Source organism: Acartia tonsa, chromosome 7, assembly GCF_053477335.1.
Source record: "Acartia tonsa isolate MP-2025a chromosome 7, ASM5347733v1, whole genome shotgun sequence".
NCBI lineage: Eukaryota > Metazoa > Arthropoda > Copepoda > Calanoida > Acartiidae > Acartia > Acartia tonsa.
The window spans coordinates 14,791,419-14,815,308 of record NC_137266.1 but is presented as its reverse complement, the minus strand read 5'-3'; the positions used below and the strand labels follow the sequence as shown (position 1 = coordinate 14,815,308).

The 23,890-nt window shown below is 31.0% G+C and overlaps 1 protein-coding gene and 1 long non-coding RNA gene across 2 annotated transcripts in view; one reads left to right on the top strand and one right to left on the bottom strand.

Moving 5' to 3' along the window:
- The first annotated feature begins 3,069 nt into the window (after window positions 1–3,069).
- Window positions 3,070–23,890, top strand: part of LOC145324913 (uncharacterized) — a 63,664-nt gene continuing 42,843 nt past the window's right edge. The window contains exons 1-2 of the long non-coding RNA XR_013881348.1: window positions 3,070–3,473; window positions 4,445–4,496. This is a non-coding gene — a long non-coding RNA (uncharacterized LOC145324913). The remainder of the gene's footprint in view (window positions 3,474–4,444; window positions 4,497–23,890) is intronic.
- Window positions 11,656–23,390, bottom strand: LOC145324010 (uncharacterized). The gene is made up of 11 exons (XM_080166645.1): window positions 23,244–23,390; window positions 22,792–22,798; window positions 22,238–22,321; window positions 21,446–21,583; window positions 19,943–20,083; window positions 19,184–19,271; window positions 18,642–18,888; window positions 17,987–18,063; window positions 17,511–17,565; window positions 13,053–13,129; window positions 11,656–11,767 (listed from the first exon to the last, which is right to left on the bottom strand). The coding sequence occupies exons 1-11, from the start codon at window positions 23,388–23,390 to the stop codon at window positions 11,656–11,658; spliced, it is 1,173 nt and encodes a 390-aa protein (XP_080022771.1).

Genomic DNA, 23,890 nt, shown 5'->3' with positions numbered 1-23,890 from the left:
CTATGTGATTTCTCAGCTGCTTTTGAAGATAGACACCTGAAATTTTCAGGGAATATTCCTTGGACAAATTTGCGTCTAATCTATAAATTGTTTTGCCCGTCTGACTGTGGGTTATGCTTCAACAGACACAAACTTATCTTTAAAGGTTTTGTGATTTTTTTTTGTGTTTTGCCTGGTCCTTCTATTTTTGTCTTTGTTATGGCAACTGCACATCTGCTATTTAACTCAATTTTTCCGTTTGTCCATTAAATTATTTTCTATCCGCTTCTCTACTTATTAATGTTGTCATCCTTGTTCGTTTGATAAATAGAATTTTCATAAAATAAAACTTCCCAAGACAGACTTAAAATGTAAAGAAAAGGTCATTAGAGCCTTAAATGAGAGAAGGATTAATTGGTGCATAGCCTTAATTAGGCAAGCTAAGGAGGTTTACCTTTGTTAAATTTTTTTTTAAGCAAAGAATCTCTAGAATTGTTCGTCTCCCTAACTGACGGTCTCACTTAGAAATCGTCTATTCCTAAGTTTATTTTTATGAAACAATCTTCCTTTGATTATTTTCACACCCTCGAGATTTATAAGGAAGGGTTGGTTCCTTGTCAAGGGAGGTGTATCCAACCCCCTTAATTTTGCATGGGGGCTGGGTTTACCCCCTTTTGCACGCCTCTGGTTTAGTTTCTCTTTGCTTAATATTATTTTTCTTTACAATATAGTTTTCTCATTAGAGCTTAGTAGATAATTAAACACAAAACTTGACAAAAAATAGCGCGTTTTTCATGGATATTCGAAACTTGCACGTCATAAAATGTTTGTGCTTACATGCATCATACTAAACCCTTTTATATAAGTAACAGAATGTGTTTCTGTCTGTCTGTAACTTAGGATCCCGCTAACCAGTGGACCGATATGGTTCTCCTTTTCAGAGGTCCAGAGAAAGTTTATAACTATTTTGTTGAAGGCTACCTTTCCCCAACAATCAGAAATTAACCCCTCTAAAGAAACTCAACACCCCCCCCCCCCCCACCCCTAATTTTAAATGTAAAGGGTAGAAGGATGTCCATAGAGGCCAGAGTGTCAAATTAGATTTTGATTTATTAGAAGCCTCAGGTATATGACTATAAATGTATAAATTAATATTGAACTCCTTCACTGCCTTTACTTTGCTTTCTCCTTTACTTAACATTAACAATTTTACTTAGAATAATATCTGTAGAATATAAATAGCTTATTTATTTCAGAACATTATATTTCAGAACGTTAAGAATATTCATACACACTTTACTGATTACTAGCGGCCACGCCCCTAGAGACCTAGGTTCTTTAGATTTGGGGAAGGGGGTGAAGTAGACATTAGACCAAATAGTACAAAATTTCTAGGCTAGCCTGAGAAATTTGATAAGATTTGGTCATTATTATGATGAAAATATCTTGAATATGTCTATGCTTTTTTGGAAAGCATTATATCTCTTTTAGGATATTTACCTGCCCGTTGTATGTGTGACAAATAGTAAGTAAGAGAACAAATTTAAAATAGTTGGTGATCATTCTAGAAAGCTTGGTCCATGCTATTTTCATTTCCCCCAAGATTTATTTCTCCCTTAAACATTTTCTTCCGCGTTACACTTTTCTAGCACTGCATAACAGAAATAATAGAGTAATAGCATAGATTACTTGTTACACTTTTCTAGCACTGCATAACAGAAATAATAGAGTAATAGTTTAGATTCTTTGTTACACTTTTCTAGCACTTCATAACAAAAATAATAGAGTAATAGTATAGATTACTTGTTACACTTTTGTAGCACTTCATAGCAGAAATAATAGAGTAATAGTATAAATTACTTGTTACACTTTTCTAGCACTTCATAGCAGAAATAATAGAGTAATAGTATAGATTACTTGTTACACTTTTCAAGCACTGCATAACAGAAATATTATAGTAATAGTATAGATTACTTGTTACACTTTTCTAGCACTGCATAACAAAAATAACAGAGTAATAGTATAGATTACTTGTTACACTTTTCTAGCACTGCATAACAGAAATAATAGAGTAATAGTATAGATTACTTGTTACACTTTTCTAGCACTGCATAACAAAAATAACAGAGTAATAGTATAGATTACTTGTTACACTTTTCTAGCACTGCATAACAGAAATAATAGAGTAATAGTATAGATTACTTGTTACACTTTTCTAGCACTGTAAAACAGAAATATTATAGTAATAGTATAGATTACTTGTTGTAAAAAGTATCTTAGAAAACAGTGGCGTGCAGATGTTTTTGCAAAAGAGTTGAAAATCTTAAAATCCCCCTTTGACCAAAATTGAGGGGCGTGTAGACCGTTGTCAAGATGGGTGTAGGGCATTGTATCCACCCCTTCTTTTCACGTCTTTGTGTGGGACATTTACTGTAATACTGTGAAAGCCAAAGAAACAAACACTCTGTAGGTATCTATCTATTGGAAAGATCACAGAAGCATAGGGGAAATTGAAATTTAGAAAATATTTAACGTTTAGTCTAAATAAGTTTATACGTGTCAACCTTAAAGGTGAACTTAAAGTTATATAAAAAATAATGTTTTAATTTAAAAAACCGATTGTTAAATCTCAATAGTTAAGTTTTTAGCATAAAATTATCATAAAAGGATTAGGCGATCAAATTATGACTTTGAAAATATTGCTGATATTTCAATTTTCCATTTACGTTTTGAACTAATCAGCTGATTGTCAAAATATTATTTCAGCGATTTGACTTTCAATATTTATCTTGTATATTATTGATTTACTGCTTATTAGTTATTAATCGCATCGTATTATAGACAGCTTTCCACGAAATTGAAATGAAAAATGATAAGACTAAAACCATCGTTATTTAACCAAAGAGGTCAAAGACCTAAATTAACAAAACTGGTATTAATTTTATGATTTTGATTTGAATATTTGTTAAAAATTGTCTGTAATGCGATACTGTACATGATTTTTTAGTAGTATTTATAATCCAGCGGATATTAATCGGTTTTGAATTCATATAGGAAAAAGTTTTCTATCATTATTTTAAATAAAGGTTTCAGAGGAAAATTATAATTAAGTGATTGAATTATTTAGTGAAAATACCAAATCGGACAATGTGAAACTTTTTGCAAAAACATTTGCACCTAATCAGTCTTTTTACATGTGCGTCTAAAAAATGTGCAAATGTGCGAAATTGTGACAAAAATCTTCTATTTTAAATCAAGAAGTTTTTAATATAAGGTTTGAAAAATAAAGTAAAGCTTATTTTAAATTGTGATCAAAAGGAATTAAACTTATTTTATGCAAAAGTTAAAAATCTCTACTAATTTTAGTGATGTAGAATAATTTATAAAAAAGAAAAAATCTGTCAATCCAAAAAAAAGTAAATGATGGAATATCCAACCCATTTTGTGAGGCTAGTACTTTACAGAGATGGATTACAGGATACCTGGGGTTTCAGGTGAGGAAAGAATAATAGTATAAGGATAACAACATCTATAAGTAGAGAAGCACAAAACATGTATGGACAAACGTGCAAAGCTTTCAGTGATCACTAAAAAAAGTGGAAGCAATAGAAAATCCCAAAACCTTGAAATATCAATGATTACTAGCACGATTCTTAATTGTCTTAAATTACAGTCAAACCTTTCAGCAAGCCACGCTGTAAATGTAAACGATTAGCAGAATAACTGTCCTTAAAAAAATTAGAAACAAAGATCCGAAAAAAAAATCTCTACAGTAATAAACATTTTCAGCAATTAGACTTAAACAAAACGTTTGTCTTCAAATAATAAGTGTTAATGACATTAATATTAGCAAGATCATATTAAACAAGAATGGCGACATCCACAAAAGCGAAGCGCTAAAATCACACAGTAGACAAACGAACATTAGAGTAAAATATCTTAGTAAGCAGAATATTTATTTATAAGTCTAAACATATTGTTGTCAAAAAATGTTAAAAAAAAACAGCATAATGAATTTTTAGATGGACGCACGAACTTTCTGTTTCTACACTTTCTAATTCGTACCTATGTCACTGAAATCATCATACAAAGGATAAATCAACTCTAACATGACTGAATTAACAATAAGACCTTATCGTTAACAAAACGTTTGTTTCCTGATACTAAGTATTTAATTTGACATTAACTTTTACACAAAATACCTTTTTGAGAACTGAAAACCAACTCCTCTTTTTTTAAAACCAAAACAAGGAGAGGCGGGAGGGGAGGGGGATAGTATTTCATTTGTATGTTTATTACTTCAGGTTAAGTTAGGTTATATTAGATACTGGGTAGCCCCACTGTGTTAGAGACAACCACAGCGGAAAAGAAAGAAAAAATTCTCCAACCCTCCTAGTTTAACAATATTTTTTGAAGATAATGAGGCACTATCTTTAAAAAAGCACCAAAAATTGTCCTTTTTCAGGTTAAAAGGTGGCTGTGATGTTGATGGTGGCACTCCATTGCAAGTTCTAAGGGTAAGATTATTATTCATTCAATTCAAAATTAAGAGAAATAAAAAAGACATCAAAAATTAAAGTCAATGACTGTTAAAAAATGCTACTTATTCTGTTATGTATATTATGTCTAAAGTAGTAGGTTTTTTTGTCTGTAATATTTCAATAACTATTGATCCAATTTTAGTGAATTATTAGGTCTTGAGATGGTTTGTTATTGAGCCTAGGGGCGCAGCTACTATTTTTACAATAACCTTTTATACATTCTTCACGCTCATTAATTTTTTTTTATCAAAATATAAAAGGGCACACCAATATTCTAGCGAAATTTGCTACTCAAAGTACTTAAAAGGATTATAAAAACTAAAGTAACAGGAAGGAAAAACGTTAAAGACAATTGTTTTACTATGCTTTAACATTTTATCCAAAACATTTTTTATTATTCGAAAACCATCTCAAGACCATTAAGATGCTTCATTTTAAATGAGAACCATGTCGGTTCAGTGGTTAGCAAGATCCTTCGCCACAGACAAAAAAAAAGCTTACTACTTTATATAATAGGACTTTCAAAAGTTGTATCAAAGAATACGACATCTCAATATTACTTCCAGTTTTTTACTTCACCAAAGTGTAAACAAGGAAAATTTTAAGATTTTCACTGAATGCCTAAAATCTTTTTCTTCGTAATCTTATGTTATAGCCTTCATGGTTAAAGTTTAACAATTATTTTGCTGGCATGTAACAGTTAAATTAGACATTGTACATTGTATTGTATTTATTTTAGATGGAAAAATTTGATTAAAAGAAATAAATAAAGAATATTTTTAAAAGCGAAGCTTTTCTATAGTTAGGGTCGATCCGTCCGTACGTGCATCAGCGACGGATAGGTTTTTTCGTTAATTTAGGCATGTTAGAATTGTCCTATCGATTGCAAACTTTGCATGGTGATTCTTGTAGTAGTTAGGTGATCTTATTATCCGAATGTTAAGATTTTTAGTATACTGATTCCTGGGACAACAAAGTACAACATTATAAGCAAAGTAACTCTATAATCAAGTCTTAAAAATGTAAGTATGCCCATAAACATTATTCTGTATCAAGAAGTTTTCAACAAATTTACTCAGAGTTTTGCTTTGACTCTTATTCATTTATATTCTGATTATTTAGTTCTGACAAGTGTTAATGTCCGTTTGTCCTACCGTTTCAGAGCTTCGCTTTTATGGATGTTGTCATCCTTGTTTTTCTTAATTTATGTTTGATATGAAATCATAAATCAAATGTCTATTTAAGTGAGTAATTCCCTGAGGGGTAATTCCAAAGCACAGAACCCCCCCCCCCCTCTTACTATTTTTAAAAATGTAAATTTGAGAGATAGTTTTTTTTTCGTTTGTTTGTTTATAGATTTAGGTCAGGTAAGATTATGCTATATTGGGTACTGGGCAGCCCCACACATTTTTTAAATATAACGGGAGGGGAGTTCAGTGCTCTACAAGCACTTTATGGAAAAGCACCGGGATTTTAAACATATGAAACAGGTGTGTAGATAACTTCTTTTTGTGGAAGCTGCGAGAATAAGGGTTGCCGTCTCAAAGTTTAACAAATAAATGTATAAGTATAGATGTATTATCCAGACAACTACATGGCCCAAGTGGTGGAGACCCCCTTTGTCTGCTAGCAAATTCTTTTCTTTTCTCGACTGTGTTTATATTTCCGACGCTATTAGCTGATTTCAAAGACCCAATACCTTGTGGTCAGAGTTACATATGGCTTATATTCCCTCTATTCTTTAGCTTTAATTTAATCAACAAATGAACAGCAAAATAAACAAAGATGAAAATATCCAAGAGCTCCAAAATTCAAAAATAAAACAATTCAAGAAAATTGCCACTTAACAAAGTTTTTCAGTAAATTTTCATCAACTTTTAAACAAATTCCAAAAGTTAATATCATACAGTAGCCAAGAAAATTACATAACCCCACCAGAAATCTAATCTTCTCTGAAGTATTATAAATGATCAGAAGGACAAAGTGAGTTATAGAGTAGATACTTGGCTTTAAGATTAAATAGATATTTGTACTTCTTTCTTTTGTTTTATTTTTTTGGATTGTCTTTTTTTGTTTTCTTTGCCGAAAAATTAAATTTGATTTAAAGTGTTGTAAAATTTTGGGAATTCTGATATGACAAGAAATCAAAATATTTTCCCATATAACATTTATTAATCTACAATTCAAAAGTTCAAGAATTATGATTCTTAAAGCAATTTTTTGTAATTATTTAAAGATTTAGAATATCCCCAAAAGAAAAAATGAAACTCTGAATAAAATTTGTGAAAAATATTGAATTCAAGTTTCCTTTCTTAAGGTAGTAGTGTATTTTACATCCTTTAATTAAAGTAACAGGATGTCTGTGTGTCTGTGTATCTGTGTGTCTGTACTGAAGGATCTCGCTAACAGCTGAACCGATCGAATAAATTGAAAATAAGAAGGGTAGTTTTTCGTTTGACAAAAAGCTTCCTTAAAATGCTCATATAATATTTTTCTATGTAGCTGAACACAACTTGCATCAGAACAAAAACAAACTCTAAATCAAAGACAGGGAAGACTATTCTTCAAATCAAATGATTAAACTTATTATTGGCTCCCAAGTTAGGCATAAGTCATTGGACTGTAAATTCAAACTAGTTGTATCGGAAAGGGAGCTTTAATTGAGTTATTCTTCTTGCTCTTTGTGAAAATTTCCTATACCTCTTAAACCTTACTCCGCAGAGTTAAAAAGACGACATTTCCTCTAATTTCACCTCCGAGAGTGCGGCATTCGTGTGCGAGAGTTTGTTGTCACGGCAATACACTAGTACTTCAATTTACATAACTTCCATTGTCTTATCCCTTAAGATATTTACTAATTTGCTTCTGAATAGGGAAAATCTGCCGAGTAAGCTTTGAAACCGGTTATTACCCGCTTGAAAGAGCAAGTCCTGGGCCATACTGAATCATAATGTATGGTTTCTTATAACAGACAATTTTCTAAAAATAACATAATAAGAATCACAAATCAATACCAGTTTAGTTGGCTAAGCCTATTGCCCCTCGAAGCCATCTATACTGGAATTAATCTTTTAATTGTTTATTTTAATATCCGCAGAAACCTTTATGTAGTAAAATGCGTTAAATGACTATCATAATTATTTGAATTTCACGAGGTTGAAACAGATTCTTCTATTTGTTACAATTTTTTTTTCTTCAAATAATTTCCATTCAATGAAAAGCTGCTAAAACTATTTTTTCTCCTGAGTTTCTAAGGTTACAGTAAATATGTTGTTTTTCTGCCCGATCAGTTTTTGATTGATTTATGCTTTCATATCATGAAATAAAATATGAAAATAAGAAAAAATATATAAACATAAGCTGCATAAAATTAATCGAATTATGCTAACAAGTAATTATAATTCTATTTAACTTATTTAACATGATGTAGGCCATGTACTACAACCTGAAAGTCCTTATTTTATTTCCGATCCAAAACAAACCAAATTTTCATAATTAATTGAATTTATAGCAAAAAAAATAACCTCTTTTCAATTACAAAATGTGAACCTTAAAACCCACAAGTTCAAGCTATCTTGGAAATTACATTGCAAAAAAACCCTACTATTTATTACACTAATTGGAGGTTTTTCTTAACGTGCCAAGCGAACACAGTAAATCCTCACAGACATAAAATGAAATTAATGGGGGGGGGGGGGGTGTATATGCTCTGTACATTTTATTTACTTTTAAATAAGCTAAAAAGAATGTGGGCTGGAGGGGGGGGGGCGATTGCGCGACTGTCTGATGAGGAAAACCACCCACCAATTTGTTGTTTTTTCTTCTAATATGTATCAAAATTTGTAGCCTATATACTTATTCATTTCTGGCTGACAAAGCCTACAGGCTGGAAAGTCCCTAGCTGCTGAAGCTGCCACAAGTTAACCGTCTAGGCACACAATAAGTTTCAAGCTTAATGTATTAAAGTTATACAAATATCAATACGCAACTTGCAAAGTGGAACGACAATTTTAATTTTACAGTAAAACATGTATGATTTAGATAAAAAAAAGGATAAAAATATGATTGAAGATCATGGTCAACATCGCATTATAGACAGCTTTCCGTGGATATTGAAATGAAAAATTATAAGATTAAAACAGTTTTGTCGAGACCAAAGGGTCGAAGGCTCGGGCTAACAAAACTGGTATTAATTTTATGATTTTTATTTTAATATATGTGAAAAATTGTCTGTAATTCGATGCTTTACATGCTTTTTCGGTGTGGCTTAGAACCTGTTCTAATCCACCGAATATGAATCGGTTTTAAAGCCATACTGGAAAATTAATTCCTAAAAAATACAACCAACGATGAAATATAAAACCTTTTTTTAGCAGGAGTTTACAAAATTACTACAATTATCAGATTCTAAAAGTATAATTTACCAAAGATACTCTATAATACTTTTATAGAGATACATTGCTCCATGCCTCTTGTTTGTTAGCTAACTCAGGACAAAAGCTTAAAGTTCGAGGCCAAATATTTAAAGTGAAGGCACCTTAGAAACTTTTACTAAGTAAATAACAAGCACAAAATGTTTTTAAGCAGGATAACTTTCTTTTTACAAAAAAATAGAGCGGGATTTAAAATAACAAGGATATAACATTTCAACTGAAGGCAGCAAGAATTATCAAATTGTAATGTTTATTGTATTCATTGAAAGCTCATTTGGCAAATAAATATAGATCAAGCAATTTAAAAACTTATATTGAAGAATATGCACAATAAAAGGGCTTATTTTAAATTATGAGCCCATTATTGTATGTTTAAATTTAATACTTTTTCAACTTTTTTTTATCAATTATATTTACTTTCATAATTTAAAGGACAAAAACACTTTTTATGATATTTGAAGCTTTTGAGTTGTAGTTGTAAAAAATGCCTACTTAATTCAGTAGGCCTCTACTGGCCTTAGAGGCAGTGTTTGTGTGTGCTAGCTTGTGATTTTAGGGTAATATGCGGTGTGGGCCTTGTAGAGTTTTGTACATACAAGAATAATTATGTTAACAGCAGGATACCATGAAAGGACTTTTTCACGGGGAAGGGATATATTATTCCAGTTTTTTTGAGGTGTGTTCTTTTAAAGGGAAGGTTTGCTTCCATTTTCATTGTCTTCAGGAAACAAATTACATACAGACAAACATCCAGTTGCTTTAGCAAGATATATAATTCCATATTATCAAGGATCTTAAGAGATTAAACAAAGGATAATAAGATGCTATTCAACCCCGAAGATAATAAACAAAATTACCCTATCTGTACATTATTAGTAGAAAAGTTTGGTCACTTGGCTTGAAACCAACCAATCTAAATTAAATAAAAGCCCACAATTTAGGAACTAACGAATAAGATTACGTGGTTTCAAAACTTTGGGTACCAGTATTTATGGTCCAATGTCTCCTCCCTCCCTGCCTGCATATTACCCTAAACAGTGAGAAAAGTGGGAGTTGAAAATGTGCACCCAGGCCGTTAAAACCTTCAAGTACGCCAACATAAGAGGCTTGGAGGATGAGCATTACAAGCTTAAGCGTCCAAATGTAAGTGTTCTAGCATAGAGGTGCTACGCTATTCGTTATTTTAGCTTAGGGATCGAAAGGGATGAGACGATGGCCGATAAATTGATTTACATCCTCAATGATTATAGACTAAATAACCCCTTCTGTAGTTTAGCTATTGGATAATTCGTTTGGACACATAACTTAATGAACCAACCAATTAAAATTGTAAAGCAAACAAATACTAAAATGTTATTATAAAACTTTGGGGACTAGTTTAATAAACAGCCCAATGTCTCCTCCCTCTCTGGGTTCAGCTGCAATCAAGATTTCCCTGCCTTTAAAAATTTATGAGGGGGGAGGGTTCAACAGAAGAGTTAGAATCATATAATAATAATACCATTGAAAAATAATGAGGCAATGTTTCAGCCCGAGGCTTCCATTTTTTCCCTTGGGCTTAACCTGCTTTCAATGTTTTTTGTTAGTAGTGGAAAAATTAACATTTTTAAAAGCACTGGAAAGTTTTAGCAAACTCATTAAAATGAGGTAGATGAACAAAGAGACTAAAATAACAGCCATGTTACGTCATAGCAGGGATTATCCATCTCTTTTTTAGAGGTTCTCTTTCCCACTTCTCCTCTCATCTCCCTCATTTTTATGACGTCACATGCCTGATTTTTTAGTCACTTTCTCCCTCTACAAGATTAGATTTTCAATGAATTCTTTCAATGTTTAAATCAATCTTCCCATGAAAACATCCAAAACTATTTACGATAATCTTTCTAATGCTCCGTGTAAAAATGTCCAATGTCAGTTTCAAACTTGGTTTTAGCTTTCTGGTTAATTCGGTACAATGTTATACGCTAAGAATCTCTATATTATCAATTACAAAAATGTAGGTATGTTCATATTCAGCTTCCTGTATTATTGTGATTTGTAATAGTTACATTAGACGCCCATGAGATAGAATAGTGAAGATACACAGGAAAAGCTTATAAAAATGCATAAAATAAGTCTTTTTTTCGCGCATATATGTGCGCTGCGAGATAACTGTACACTTTTGAGTAATGGTTATACCAGATTATTTCAAGGCCTCTTTTTTTTCGGCTAAAATTTTGTGGAAAAATAACATATATGTTCAGACGTTTGGCCGCTAGCAGTCTTTAAAGTTCATAGATTTTTGGACATAATCGTCACCAGGAGCATTTTACCGTGAACTGCAATAGATCCAAATATTTATTCTGACTTAAAAATTGTTGAACATTAAAAAAGTTGTTACTAATTTGGGGTATAGTCCCTTTCGTAACATCGCACCTTATGGGGCGATTCTTTGTATTTTTCACAGTAGCTTTTCTCCTATTTCTAGCCCCTGCGGGGCCAATTACCTAACCCTATGGGGCAATCACCTATCCCAATATAACCTAACCTAAACTAAAATACCCTATAAAAAGCCATTTTAAAAATACGACGAATCGCCCCTTATGGGGCGATGTTACGAAAGGAACTATTCCCCTAATTTGTAAATAATAATGCGCATCCCTTGAAGAACATTATCATCCTTGTTAAAATACAAATATAAAAAATAAAAACTTTATTTTGTATCACAAATATTTATCTTCTATTTCATTAATGATATGATTTATAATTTGATGTATATTTGATTGTTGGATATGGTTGTGCTTGGTTACAGTTTTGTCCACTACTCGTTTCTCTCTGAAATTAAAATTACCATTTCCTTTCCATTATACAAAGTAATAAGGTTTTTTTTGAGTATTATATTTTTAAATTTAAGTCGTAGGATGCTTTTCCATTTTTACAATTAAATTCAAAAATTCAAAATTACCATCACTAAGTATGTAATGTGATGTAATAAAAAGAGGTTAAAGTCCTTTAAGTGCCTAGCGAGCTAAGAAACCTCCCCGCACCTAACTTCGAAAATCGAAAATAAATTGCGGGATTTAGTTTTTCTCTTGATGCCTAACTTATATATAGCCTTGCGGGGCTACCCTGTATCCATTATAAAATCCCAACCTGACCTAAAGTAAACAAATCCTATTTTTTGTTTTTTTTGTTGCAAAGTCTGTGCTCGGTTGTTACTTTGTTGAAAACCGCTCAAAAAATTCTTTTAATATTTCTAAAGGAAAAAAAACGCGCATATTGTATCAAAAGCCATTTTTTTTACCTTTATCAAAAATATAGAAAAACAAACATATGTACTTTAGTTCATTAAATGTAAAAATATACAGTAAATGTCAAAATTTTGTCAACAAAATTCTCACATGACATTTGTGAAAAAATATGTATTCTCTATTTACTTTGGAAAGGTTAATTTTCTGCTGCAAGGATTTTAAATAAAATTGTAAGTTATAGAAATATCTATGGGTCCATTTTTCTTATTTCTTATTTCAAGATTTTAGTATTTTTGACAGAAAGCCGGTTGTTCACATGCAATCAAAAAGAGTAGCTTTGCTACTATCCTTATACTAAAGTAACAGAATGTCTTTTGTCTGTGTGTTTGTTTGTTTGTTTGTGTGTCTGTTTGTACCAAAGGATCTCGCTAACCGCTGAACCGATCGGGTTCTCCTTAACCGGGTAGCTTCTCATAGGTCCTGGGAAGCTTTATAACTATTTTGGGGGAGGGAACCACCATCCTCCCAAGAGAAATCGCCCTAGAAAAAAATTACCCCCCCCCCTAAAAAAAAATTTTTCCGCCCCCCCAAAAAAACTTTTTTTTACTTATTCTTTTCAAATCTAAAATAATAAATTAGGTTATAAAACTCGACTCTCCCCTCCTCAAGTGCCCCTAGAGGTCTCTAGGGCCGGGGGCATAGCCGCTAGTATCAAAGAAAACAACATCTATAAGTAGTAAAGTACAAAAATTCATGTACGGACAAATAGAAAAAGTGAGTTATGGAGGAGATGTTTGGAGATCATGAAAAGGAAAAGACAGGGAGAGAATATGATAAAAAAAATAACACCTTAAAATATTTATGCTTACCCCAAAACAGGTGTTCCGCGGCCGTTGAATCCTTTTTTGACATCTTTGCAATCTCGGTAGTGATGGAGAAGGGCATCCTTGTTGAAACAAAATTATTTTAATGAACAAGAATGACAACATACATAAGTAGCGAAGCAAAGATTCAATGGAAATTCGGAAAAGTAGATTTCAAGAGCAGATGATTAATGGTTCATTGAAGGTAACTGACAGATCGACGGATTAAGTTTACCGTATACTAGGGAATATTCACAAAAAAAATTCAGCCATCCATCTTTTATAGCAGCAGAGAAAATCACAATTCCTCCAAAGCTATACGGACTGACGAACAGACAAAGAAAATTATATAGTAGCTTCATTTCTAAAAATTCTGTGAGTATGAAAAGGCGTCATAACTTTTTTGCTTTTTATTTAAGATAGCTAGCCGGTTCTTTTAGTAAGTAGTGGATGTAAAATTGTCCATAGAATTTAGATATGCAATCGGTTTTTATGTAGACCTCTTATTTTTGAAGTAATTTAAGTTTTTAAAAAAAATAATTAAGTCGGTTTTAAGGTACTTAAACGCAACAAAATATAAGAAGAAAATTGCCAGTATGAACAAAAATAGTAAGATCTTTAATTTGACACCTTACTTTTAAAATTCTGTTGAGTAATTATTGAAAAAATTTATTTTTTTAACCTCGGTTTAATAAAAACTTTAAACCTAAATATTTTCTCAAACAGACAAAAACAATATGGGTTCATATACAGAGCGTTTCAGAAAAAACTGCGTTTTCCGAATTTGGGAAACAACCATTAGGAGTACAAAAAAAATAATTATATGTCAATATTCTCTATAAAAATATGCATCGAAATTGTTACATGTGATTTTAATATCTCTAAAAATAACAGCGCATTTTAAAGCATAAATATTTCAAAAGATGCGTATGATGCTTTTTTTCTGGTAGAATTTTGTACCTTAAGGTTGGTTTTTCAAAAATTTATTCACTTGAAAACAACACCTTAATACGGCCAATACAATTTTCTTCCAATTACACTAAAAATTTCATTCCATTGCAAAAAACGCGATCTTTGGTTTGTTTAAATGTCCATTTATTTAGCATTTTTCAAGAATGTCAAGCGTGGGAAAATTTTTAGAATGTGGGAACCATTTATTTTGATTTAAATGGTACATATGATTTTCATTTAAATTCATTTTTCGGACCTGTGAGAAAATTTTTTTTAACGTGAGAACCATTTAATTTTCATTGAATTTCATTTTTTGGAAGTGTGGGAAAAAACGGGAGAAAAAATATGTTTTAGTATAAAGAAATGTTCTATCAGTTTCAAACCTTTTTCATTTGATAGATCATACTGACTTTGGAAAAACTGTCAGACCGATTTTTGAAATTCAATCTGTGAAAAAAGATATTCAAGTTTTAATTTTTTGTTTTGAAAATATTATTTTACATGTATTGACGCCATCTTGGATTATGATAATTTTTTTTTGTTAGAAGATTTTTTTTCTAAAATATTTTTAAAAAATTAACTTTTTACAATAAAAAAATCTTTGAACTTAAATTGACCAATAATTCAAAGATTTTTTCTCTTTGATTTGGAAGATTTTTTATGATTTTTATTTTTAATGTCAAATAAAAACACAACAGTGAAAAAAATGAAAATTAAATGAAAAAACGTTTTATGATTTTATTCAAGAAATTATTTGCTAACATCACCTTTTTGTTGCAATAGAATGTTATTTAAGCAAACAAAATTTCCTCACTGAAAACAAATATTCAGTTTTTCTTTTTGTATACTTAAAAAACATGACCTTAAAAATTGCTCATGTTCGTAAATCCCCACCCCTCATTTATTCCTATAATCCTTTAATTTGATTGACAGGTTAAGATATAAACTCATAATTTATCCATAATTTGTAATTAAATGCTTTAATAAAAAAAATTCAAACTTCAATAACTTTTTTGTCTTTAGAGATTTTTTTGTCAAATAAAAAGGAGTTTTTTCTTTTTACTATAACCTACGTTATTAAAGAAGATTCTTTTACTGCAAATGCATCACAATCAAGAAATGTGAAAAAATGACAAATTGCAGTTTCTTAAAAATGCTTTTGTGAGGATCTAAAAAGCATTTCACCTTTAAAACTCATTAAGGTACTTTTCTTATACCTTTTTCTAAATTAATATTGAAATTCTACGATTTTTTTATACATAATAGAAGAGTTATTTTAATTTTTCTTGCACAACATTTTCACATAAAGCATTTTTGGAAACTATGTACCTATCATAGAGGCCGTATTTTTAGAGATAATGAAAAACATCTGTTATAAATTTTGTTTATTTTTTTACAGAGAATAAGGACATATAATCGTTTTTTCTGTATTCCTTCTGGTTGTGTCAGAAAAATGGAAAACGCAGTTTTTTCTGAAACACCGTGTATACCTTTAGAATCAGAAAAATATTACAAATCCATTCTAAGCAAAATTGAAAAAAAGTAAAAACTTTAAAAAATAAAAATGGCCTAAAATATTATATTTTTACAGGCAACACTTAATCTTAACTATTAAACTAGCCAATCAAAAATCTCAAAAATTGACGAATCAGGAAGCTTCACCTAAAACTTAACCAATAGAATTGACAAAAAAAAGGATAATGTTCATACAATATATACAATAGATACTACAGGGTCATTCAAGAGAAATGATTTTTTTAAAAACTTAATTATGCATAGAAAATAAAACAATAATGTAATAAATAAAACAATAATTATGAGACATTTATGTTTCAAATATTTGAAAATGATTATTTCAACAAATTATGCCCTAAAAACCGGTTTTTCCAAAGGCCTTTTTTTTCGAACATTTATTGATTTTAGAGTTGTAAAAATATGCGCACCTTTTTGAAATTTTAATTGCGCGGTTTGTATTAATAGTAGAAAAATGTTATGCATATCGTTAGAATCGTCATAATCTCTAGTTTTTTAATATATAAAAACCATTCCTGTGCTATGTATAGTATAAGAGCTACGAGGTAAAATGTTCCAATTACTTAAATTTTTGCAACCTTTTTCTCACATTTTTCAATGTAGCTCCTAAACTACAAATAGCACAAAAACAGGTCTTATATTTTCAAAAACTAGAGCTTATGACGATTCCAACGGTGTGCGCAATATTTTTCTACTATTAACATAAGTCACGCAATTTGAAATTTAAAAATGTGTGTATTTTTTGCACACCCTTTAAATCCATAAATCTTCGAAAAAAAGGTCTTTGGAAAAACCGGTTTTTTGGGCATAATTTGCTGAAATAATAATTTTTAAATATTTGTAACATAAATGTCTCATAATAGGTTTTCCAAATATAAAAAGCATTTTACATAATTGTTTTATTTTCTATGCATAATTAAGTTTTTAAAAAAATCATTTCTCTTGAATGACCCTGTACAATAAAAAAAGTGTTACTTACATAACATGTAAATAATGAAAAAGTATGAACAAATATGCTTCAGTCTGTTTATAAACTTCAAAACAATGCAGTTAAAAATGCATTATTGTTTCTTGTGTTTAAAAAATATCTGTTACAGTGTATGTACATTTGTTTAGGTTTTGTTCAGGTTTTGTTCAAGTCAACCCTTTAAAGCCGAAAATTATGATTCTTAAAATAAACTTATATTTTTTATTATAGTTTTATAAAACTTTTTCAATTTTGCTTAGAATGAATTTGTAATATTTTTCTGATTCTAAAGGTATATATGAACCCATATTTTTTTATGTCTGTTTGAGAAAATATTTAGGTTTAAAGTTTTTATTAAACCAAAGTTAAAAAAATTGATTTTTTCAATATTTACTCAACAGAATTTTAAAAGTAAGGTGTCAAATTAAAGATCTTACTATTTTTGTTCATACTGGCAATTTTCTTCTTTCATTTTGTTGCGTTTTAGTACCTTAAAACTGACTTAATTATTTTTTTAAAAAACTTAAATTACTTCAAAAATAAGAGGTCTACAAAAATACCGATTGCATATTTGAATTCTATGGACCATTTTACAACTATTACTTACTAAAAGAACCGGCTAGCTATCTTAAATAAAAAGCAAAAAAGTTAAGACGCCTTCTTTTACGGTAACAATTACCTTTTTATAAGTATTTCGGCGTTTTATTTTTCAGTTTTGATTAAGTTTTTTTTTCTACAAGTTAGGTTACTGTTAGGCAAGGTTATATTACTAGAGGGCCTTGCACTGCAGCTAGTCAGGCTAAGGGGTCGAGCGCTGCGGTCAGAGGGCATTAATTTTTAGGAATGTATGGGGGGGGGGGGAGAACATAAAAATTTTCAAAATTGAAAAAATCCGAAGAGGATTTTGACAACATTTCAATATAAGCACACAAAAAATAATATTATTAAACATATTTTATTCACATATTTTATGCACTGTTTTGTACTTTAATAACCTAGAATAACAATTATACCTGCTTTGGAAAATTCACATTGAATGAATTTGAAGGATTTACCCAATCGAAGATTCTAGATATAGAAAAACTGAAGATGTAACTATTAGTAACAAATCTCTAAATTAAATTAACAGGATGTTTGTCTGTCTGTAGCTTAAAATCTCGCTAACTAATGGAAAAAATCACTCCACCCAAAAAATCTTTTTTTTAATGCTAAAATTGAAAGTAGACGGTCAACTTACCAACTTACCCCCAAATATCTAATAAAGTATCAGTCTAATTTTATTTTACTCAGACTTTATTTGTGGTGGTGGTGGGGGGGGGGAAGGTGTACCATTCTCCACCCTCCAAAAAGAAATGGACCATGGGAATATTTTTTTTCTTTTTACTGAAATGTAAAGTGCTTGGTCAACTACTCTTTTTAACTGGAGTGCCTCTAGGGGCCTTTAGGGGCAAAAGCCGATAATTACATATATAATCACATTAAATCTTACCTATGATGACCAATTGAGACAACAGCTTTAGATTTTATCAACATCTTTGCCCGAAATTGATAACTCCATATAGATTCCTAAATAAGTTTTTTTAAGAAGATTATTTACGCAGCTATTTAGTTATAATTTAAAAAATCCTATTAAACCTGGAAGTAAAAACTGACATGATATTACAAAAATGTATTTGTAGGATATTTAGTTAGGTTAACATTAATACCAAAAGATAATTATACTATTTGAAACCTATATCAACAATTAATTCAAACAAGATACCATATAATAAGACTATTACTTTAACTCAGCAGGACAATGAAACCGTTCTTGAGAATCAAATAAATAGGGATAAAGCAGTGATGAAAAGTAAGGGAGAGCAGCCAAGCTAATAACAAAAAAAGAAAGCACGACAGACTGACAGTCGGACATAATGTGTTGTAGAGTAGATGATAAGATATAAATCTTCACATGTAATTTCAGCAACCTATCTTTCACATATTTTCTATAGAACTTATTTTCCAGTGCAGTACCGATAGACCGACGGACCAAGTTATTTATGGAGTATATGTGCTGTGCATTGGTCAGAAATATTTTTACAAAAAATAGTCTTCTATCTTGAATAGCAGAAAGGAAACAAAATGACAATAAAAAATCTCTATACCTGTCTGTTAAAAATGTTGAAAATATTAAAGTCCTCATCAAAATCAACATTTTTATTGAATTCAGAACAAAAGAATGTATTTCTGAAGAGCAGCGCATCCGGCTGCTTGCCCTCAGATGCCAGGGCCCGGGGAGCCGCCGCTGCTATTTCTAGCAGCTTAGCTGTTGTATTAGGAGAGAGGTTCCTACGAGGCACTATAAACTCATCCAAATCCACAATGTAGATAAGATCTGTACTGGCCATAGTACTGAAATTAAAGACATAATTAAATAGGTTTTTATATCTTCATTTCTTTTTTAATTTAGGATATCAATGCAAGTTAAATATTGAGCCTTTTTTCTACATAAGTACATATTTAAAGTAATTTCGAGTTCAATTCCATTGAAAAGGTTTTTAAAATTTCTAGATATTTAAATGCTTTTCAACACGTCTGGCGCTCTCCATCAAAGTGCCTTGCAAGCGAGCACAAAAACCTTCCCCCTAAGGCGTTTTAGGGAAAGCAAAATATATAGTTCTGTTCATTAAAGATATGAAAAGGGCACCTGTACAGACAGTCATTGAGAACTGTAAGAGCCCCATAGTCCCATAAAACCTTCCAATCTTGTAGCTCTTCATCTAAATTCCATATACCTACACACGCACGATTCATATAATTATCAGGATAGCGTTAAATATTTCAATATTATGCTTTAAATGGGGAACTTTGAGAATAAAACAATGGACGATAAATTTATGTTCAACTTCACAATTATAATCAACATTACTACCCCTTTTGGTGATCAAAATAATAATTCGAAAAGTTTGGACACTTATATTAGTTGTATCAACTAAAGTTGTAACACTGCTAATTTGAACAAACTAATCAATATTAGTCAACGAATGAATTTAGAAAACTTTTGGTATTCTTTTGTTTAAAATTTGATGTAAGAATAGTTATTTCTCGCATCGTATTATCGCTTTCCGTGGATATAGAAAGTACAATTATGAGATTAAAACTTTACTAGTTTTTTTGCACCGGCTAAAAAAACTGGTTTTAATCTTATGATTGTACATTTTTATATTCGTAGAAAGCTGGATATAATACGATACTAGACATGGTTTTTTCGTATGGATGAGAACCGGTTCCTATCCACCGGATTCGAATGAATACGAGAAAATATTTTAACAGCATGTAATTAAGATATCCGCTTTGACTACCATTAGCAAAAATATATGGAAAACACATTATTTTTTAACAGGACTACAAAATAACAAAAAGTTAAAAAGAAGCTTTCTTGTGAAAATTAAAGAGTTATAAATACCTAAATTAATAGTGATGCCCTGTTTAATTAAATTTCTTCTTAGAGTTCTAAGTAGAAGCTCAATTTCTGGTGTCACATCAAGAAGATTAAAGTTGAATGTTGTAACATTGAACATCGAGTGGTAGTAACTTATAAATTGACCTAAAAACAATTTAAATTTCATTATATCAAAGATATTTAAAAAGCAGATGTCCAGTGGTCATAAATTAAGAATAAAACAACAAAAAATCACGAAACCTTAACATATGTTTTTGATGCATTGCTGACAGACCATTTAAGTTATATACTGGATGATCATTGGTGAAGGGATTTCCCACATAAAATGTCAGCCGTCTGTCTTAAAAAGCATCCGAGAAAAAAAACTATTTTTTTTTTACAGCGTTACAGCCTGTCTCTGACGGACTAAATGAAGGCTAGACAGACAAATAAAGTAAATTATAGAATGGCTTAGCTACAAATAGAATAGGATGAAGATTTTCTGAATTTTGCCTTTTATTTCATTAGAATATTCTCTAAGGGGACAGAACGCATAATAAAGGACACTCATAGAGTAGCTTCGCTACTAAAAAACATGTGCAAAAATTGTCCATTCATAAAAGAGTTGGTATTTTATTGACAATCATAAGGAGATTCATTAGTTATAAAAATAGATATAGAATACATGGATATTGTGAGAGTTTCTCGCATACCCTAATAAAATTTTTATCCCAGCTGGCTAAGATAACCCCCCTTATGACTTTAACATCCCCCTAACCATGGATAAACGTTTTTACCAATAGCTAAGGACTATATTAGCATCTTTAAAAAATGAAAAATTTCCCTTGTCACAATATCCACGGATTCTATATCCGTTATTTGTTATAAACATACCACACTGCGTTCGAAGGTGCTTTGACTTTAGTGTCAGAACCTAAATTGAAACATATCGCATTTCATTACCCTAGGTTAGGTAACTTCATTACCTACACTTTTCAATAAAATCTAAAATGCAGCCGTTTTTGAGAAAATTAGATTTGAAAATTTCAAGTTCAATTTTCACCCACTAGGAGTTATCGCATTAACCATGACAAGAAAAGCAAAGATTATTTATTTAAAATTTTGAACAAGTTTGCTTTTATAAAGTTCTTCATAAAACCACTCCTGAAGTGAGTTGATTCATGGCCATTTTTATTGGTTGCTTTGCTAAGGTCACGGAAATTCAGCCTGAAATAAATCAAATATAGAGAGGTTTTATGACAGACTTTATAAAAGCAAAGTTGTTCAAAATTTAAAATAAATAATCTTTGCTTTTCTTGTCATGACTATGCAGTAACTCCTTGGATGAAAATTGAACTTGAAATTTTCAAATCTAATTTTCTCAAAAACGGCTGCATTTTAGATTTTATTAAAAAGTGAAATGAATTACATAACCTAGGGTGATGAAATGCACTATGTTCCAATTTAGGTTTTGACACTAAAGTCAAAGCACCTTCATACGCACTGTGATACAAAAGAAAAACATACCTAATTGTCTGAGGTTATGATAAGGACCAAAAAGGGCCCTAACACATACACCCACATTATTTTCAGTCTTAGTCTCTACATTATCTACATTTTTTTCTTTATCAATTGTTGATAATTCAACTTCTAAGCTCTCTTTTCCTAAAATAAATAGGGATCTTTAAGGACAAGACAATGGAGGAAAAATTGATTACATCTCCAATGATGATAAACAAGATTGGGTATAGTCTCTTTCGTGACAACGCACCTTAAGGGGTGATTCATCGTATTTTTCACAGTAAGTTTTCTCCTATTTCTATCCCCGGGGGGGGGGGGGGCTCTAACCCTGCGGGGCCAATTGCCTAACCCTGTGGGGCAATCACCTAACCTAACCTAAATTAACTTATAAAAAGCCATTTTAAAAATACGACGAATCGCCCCTTAAGGAGCGTTGCCACGAAAGGGACTATTCCCACAAGATTCTCCTTCTGTATATTACAATTATTGGTTGAAAAGTTTAGCACTACTAGTTTGGAACAAAATTAAAATTTAATTAAAGTACCCAAAGTTTTGACAAATAAGATAGTGTGGTTCTAAAACTTTGGGTACCAGTTAGTGGCGTGCACAGGATTTTAAACAACCCTTAGATGTTTTAGTGGGAGGGGTGTATCAGTGTAAATTAGTGCAAATTCTCTCATGAGGGCGAAGTTACCCTCCCCCAACATAGATATATAGTTATAAACATTCCCTGGACCTTCCCAGCACACAGACAGACAATCATCCTGTTACCATTATAATATTATTAGTATACCATACCTGTACTTAATGTGACAGATATTGGAATACCCTGGAATTGAACCAGTGGCACACATTTCAGAAATGTACCAGCATATTTTACATCTGATAGACATTACAATTTGATTTTAATTTTGATTTGATTTTTAAGAAACCTAATCTTAAATAGCCTGCTTTTTTAATTTGATATATTTATGGAGGTTATTGCAGGGATGAGGGATGGAGGGGACATTGGGCTGTTTATTACACTAGCACCTACAGTTTTACAAATCGTTTTTTTTCTTCTATGGTTTATTATTGGATGGTTTAATAACTTTGAGGACTTTTATTGAATTTTGATTAGTTAGTTCATGAAGTTGAGTGTCTAAATCTTTTGACCACTTATTGAAATCTACATAATATGTTAATTTTTTTATCATGATTGGGGATGTGCATAAATTTATAGGCCATTGTCTTCCATTCCCTATAGAATCATGTGGTTATCCCAGTTTTAAAATATGTCAATAAACAAAGAATTAATTAGATTTAATCAAAATTTCCTGTTCTTTCTTCAAAGATTGTTGCATTGATTTTACCCGCAACCTAAAATTGTACAGAGGTGGATTAAATCAAGATTCAAGACATATGAAATTACAACAGTACGAATAGATGTTTTATAATTTAATTTTGATTGGCGGAGCATAATTAACGGAAAATTAAAAACCTTTACACATCAAAATATTTTTTATTAGCATAATCGAAGACGTGCGGACCAAGTTGAATACTGGATGCTCTTTGGTACTGGATGTTTTTACAAAAAAAGCATGATTTATTAAATAGCAGCCGAGAAAATCACATTTCCTCATAGCATTACGGACGGACTAAAGTGAAATTTAGAGAGTTAATTTGTTAATAAAATATAAATTATGAAGAAGATTCGCTATTATAAACTTTTTTAGCTTCTTTACTAAGCCAACCCCCTTAAGTTTTTAAATGTATTGCAGTTTAAATAACTTCTGGAAATGATTAGCCTTGTTTAAATATATACCTCTGAAAAATCTTGTAAAATAATAGTGCACGTCAGATTATAAACATTCTGTTGATATTGCTTGGGAGTTTGTTCTCTGATATTGTGCTTTATTAACTCATCTTTCTTTACAGCTGATATACTGATGATTCGGGCCACTACAACCATATTTTCAATTAAAACAAACCATAATTTTTTGTTAGAATAATCACATACAAATAACATAACTATTACTTTCTTAATTCTTTTGTAAAAATAGTTCCAATTAACCGTTAGTCTGATATGGTTCTCCTATACAGTTAAGCCTTTCTAAAGGTCCAGGGAAGTAGCGGGACATAGTGTCTAAAAAATCAGCCATGTGACTTCATAAAAATGAGTGATTATCTATCTCTTTTTAGGGGTTTTCTTTCCCAATTCCCTCTCATCTCCCTCATTTTTATGACTTCACATGGCTGATTTTTGAGACACTTTGTCCCGCACCCAAGGAAGATTTATATTGAGATGGGTGGGAGGTGAGGGAGCGAGTACCTCCACCATTCTCTATGGGAAATCAACACCCACATTTTAACTCTTTTTTTAAAAATATAATAGGTTACCCTATTCCCATCTTATTGGGCCTTTAGTGGCGTTGTATTAAAAATTCCCTTCTATTAACTTATTTTATACTT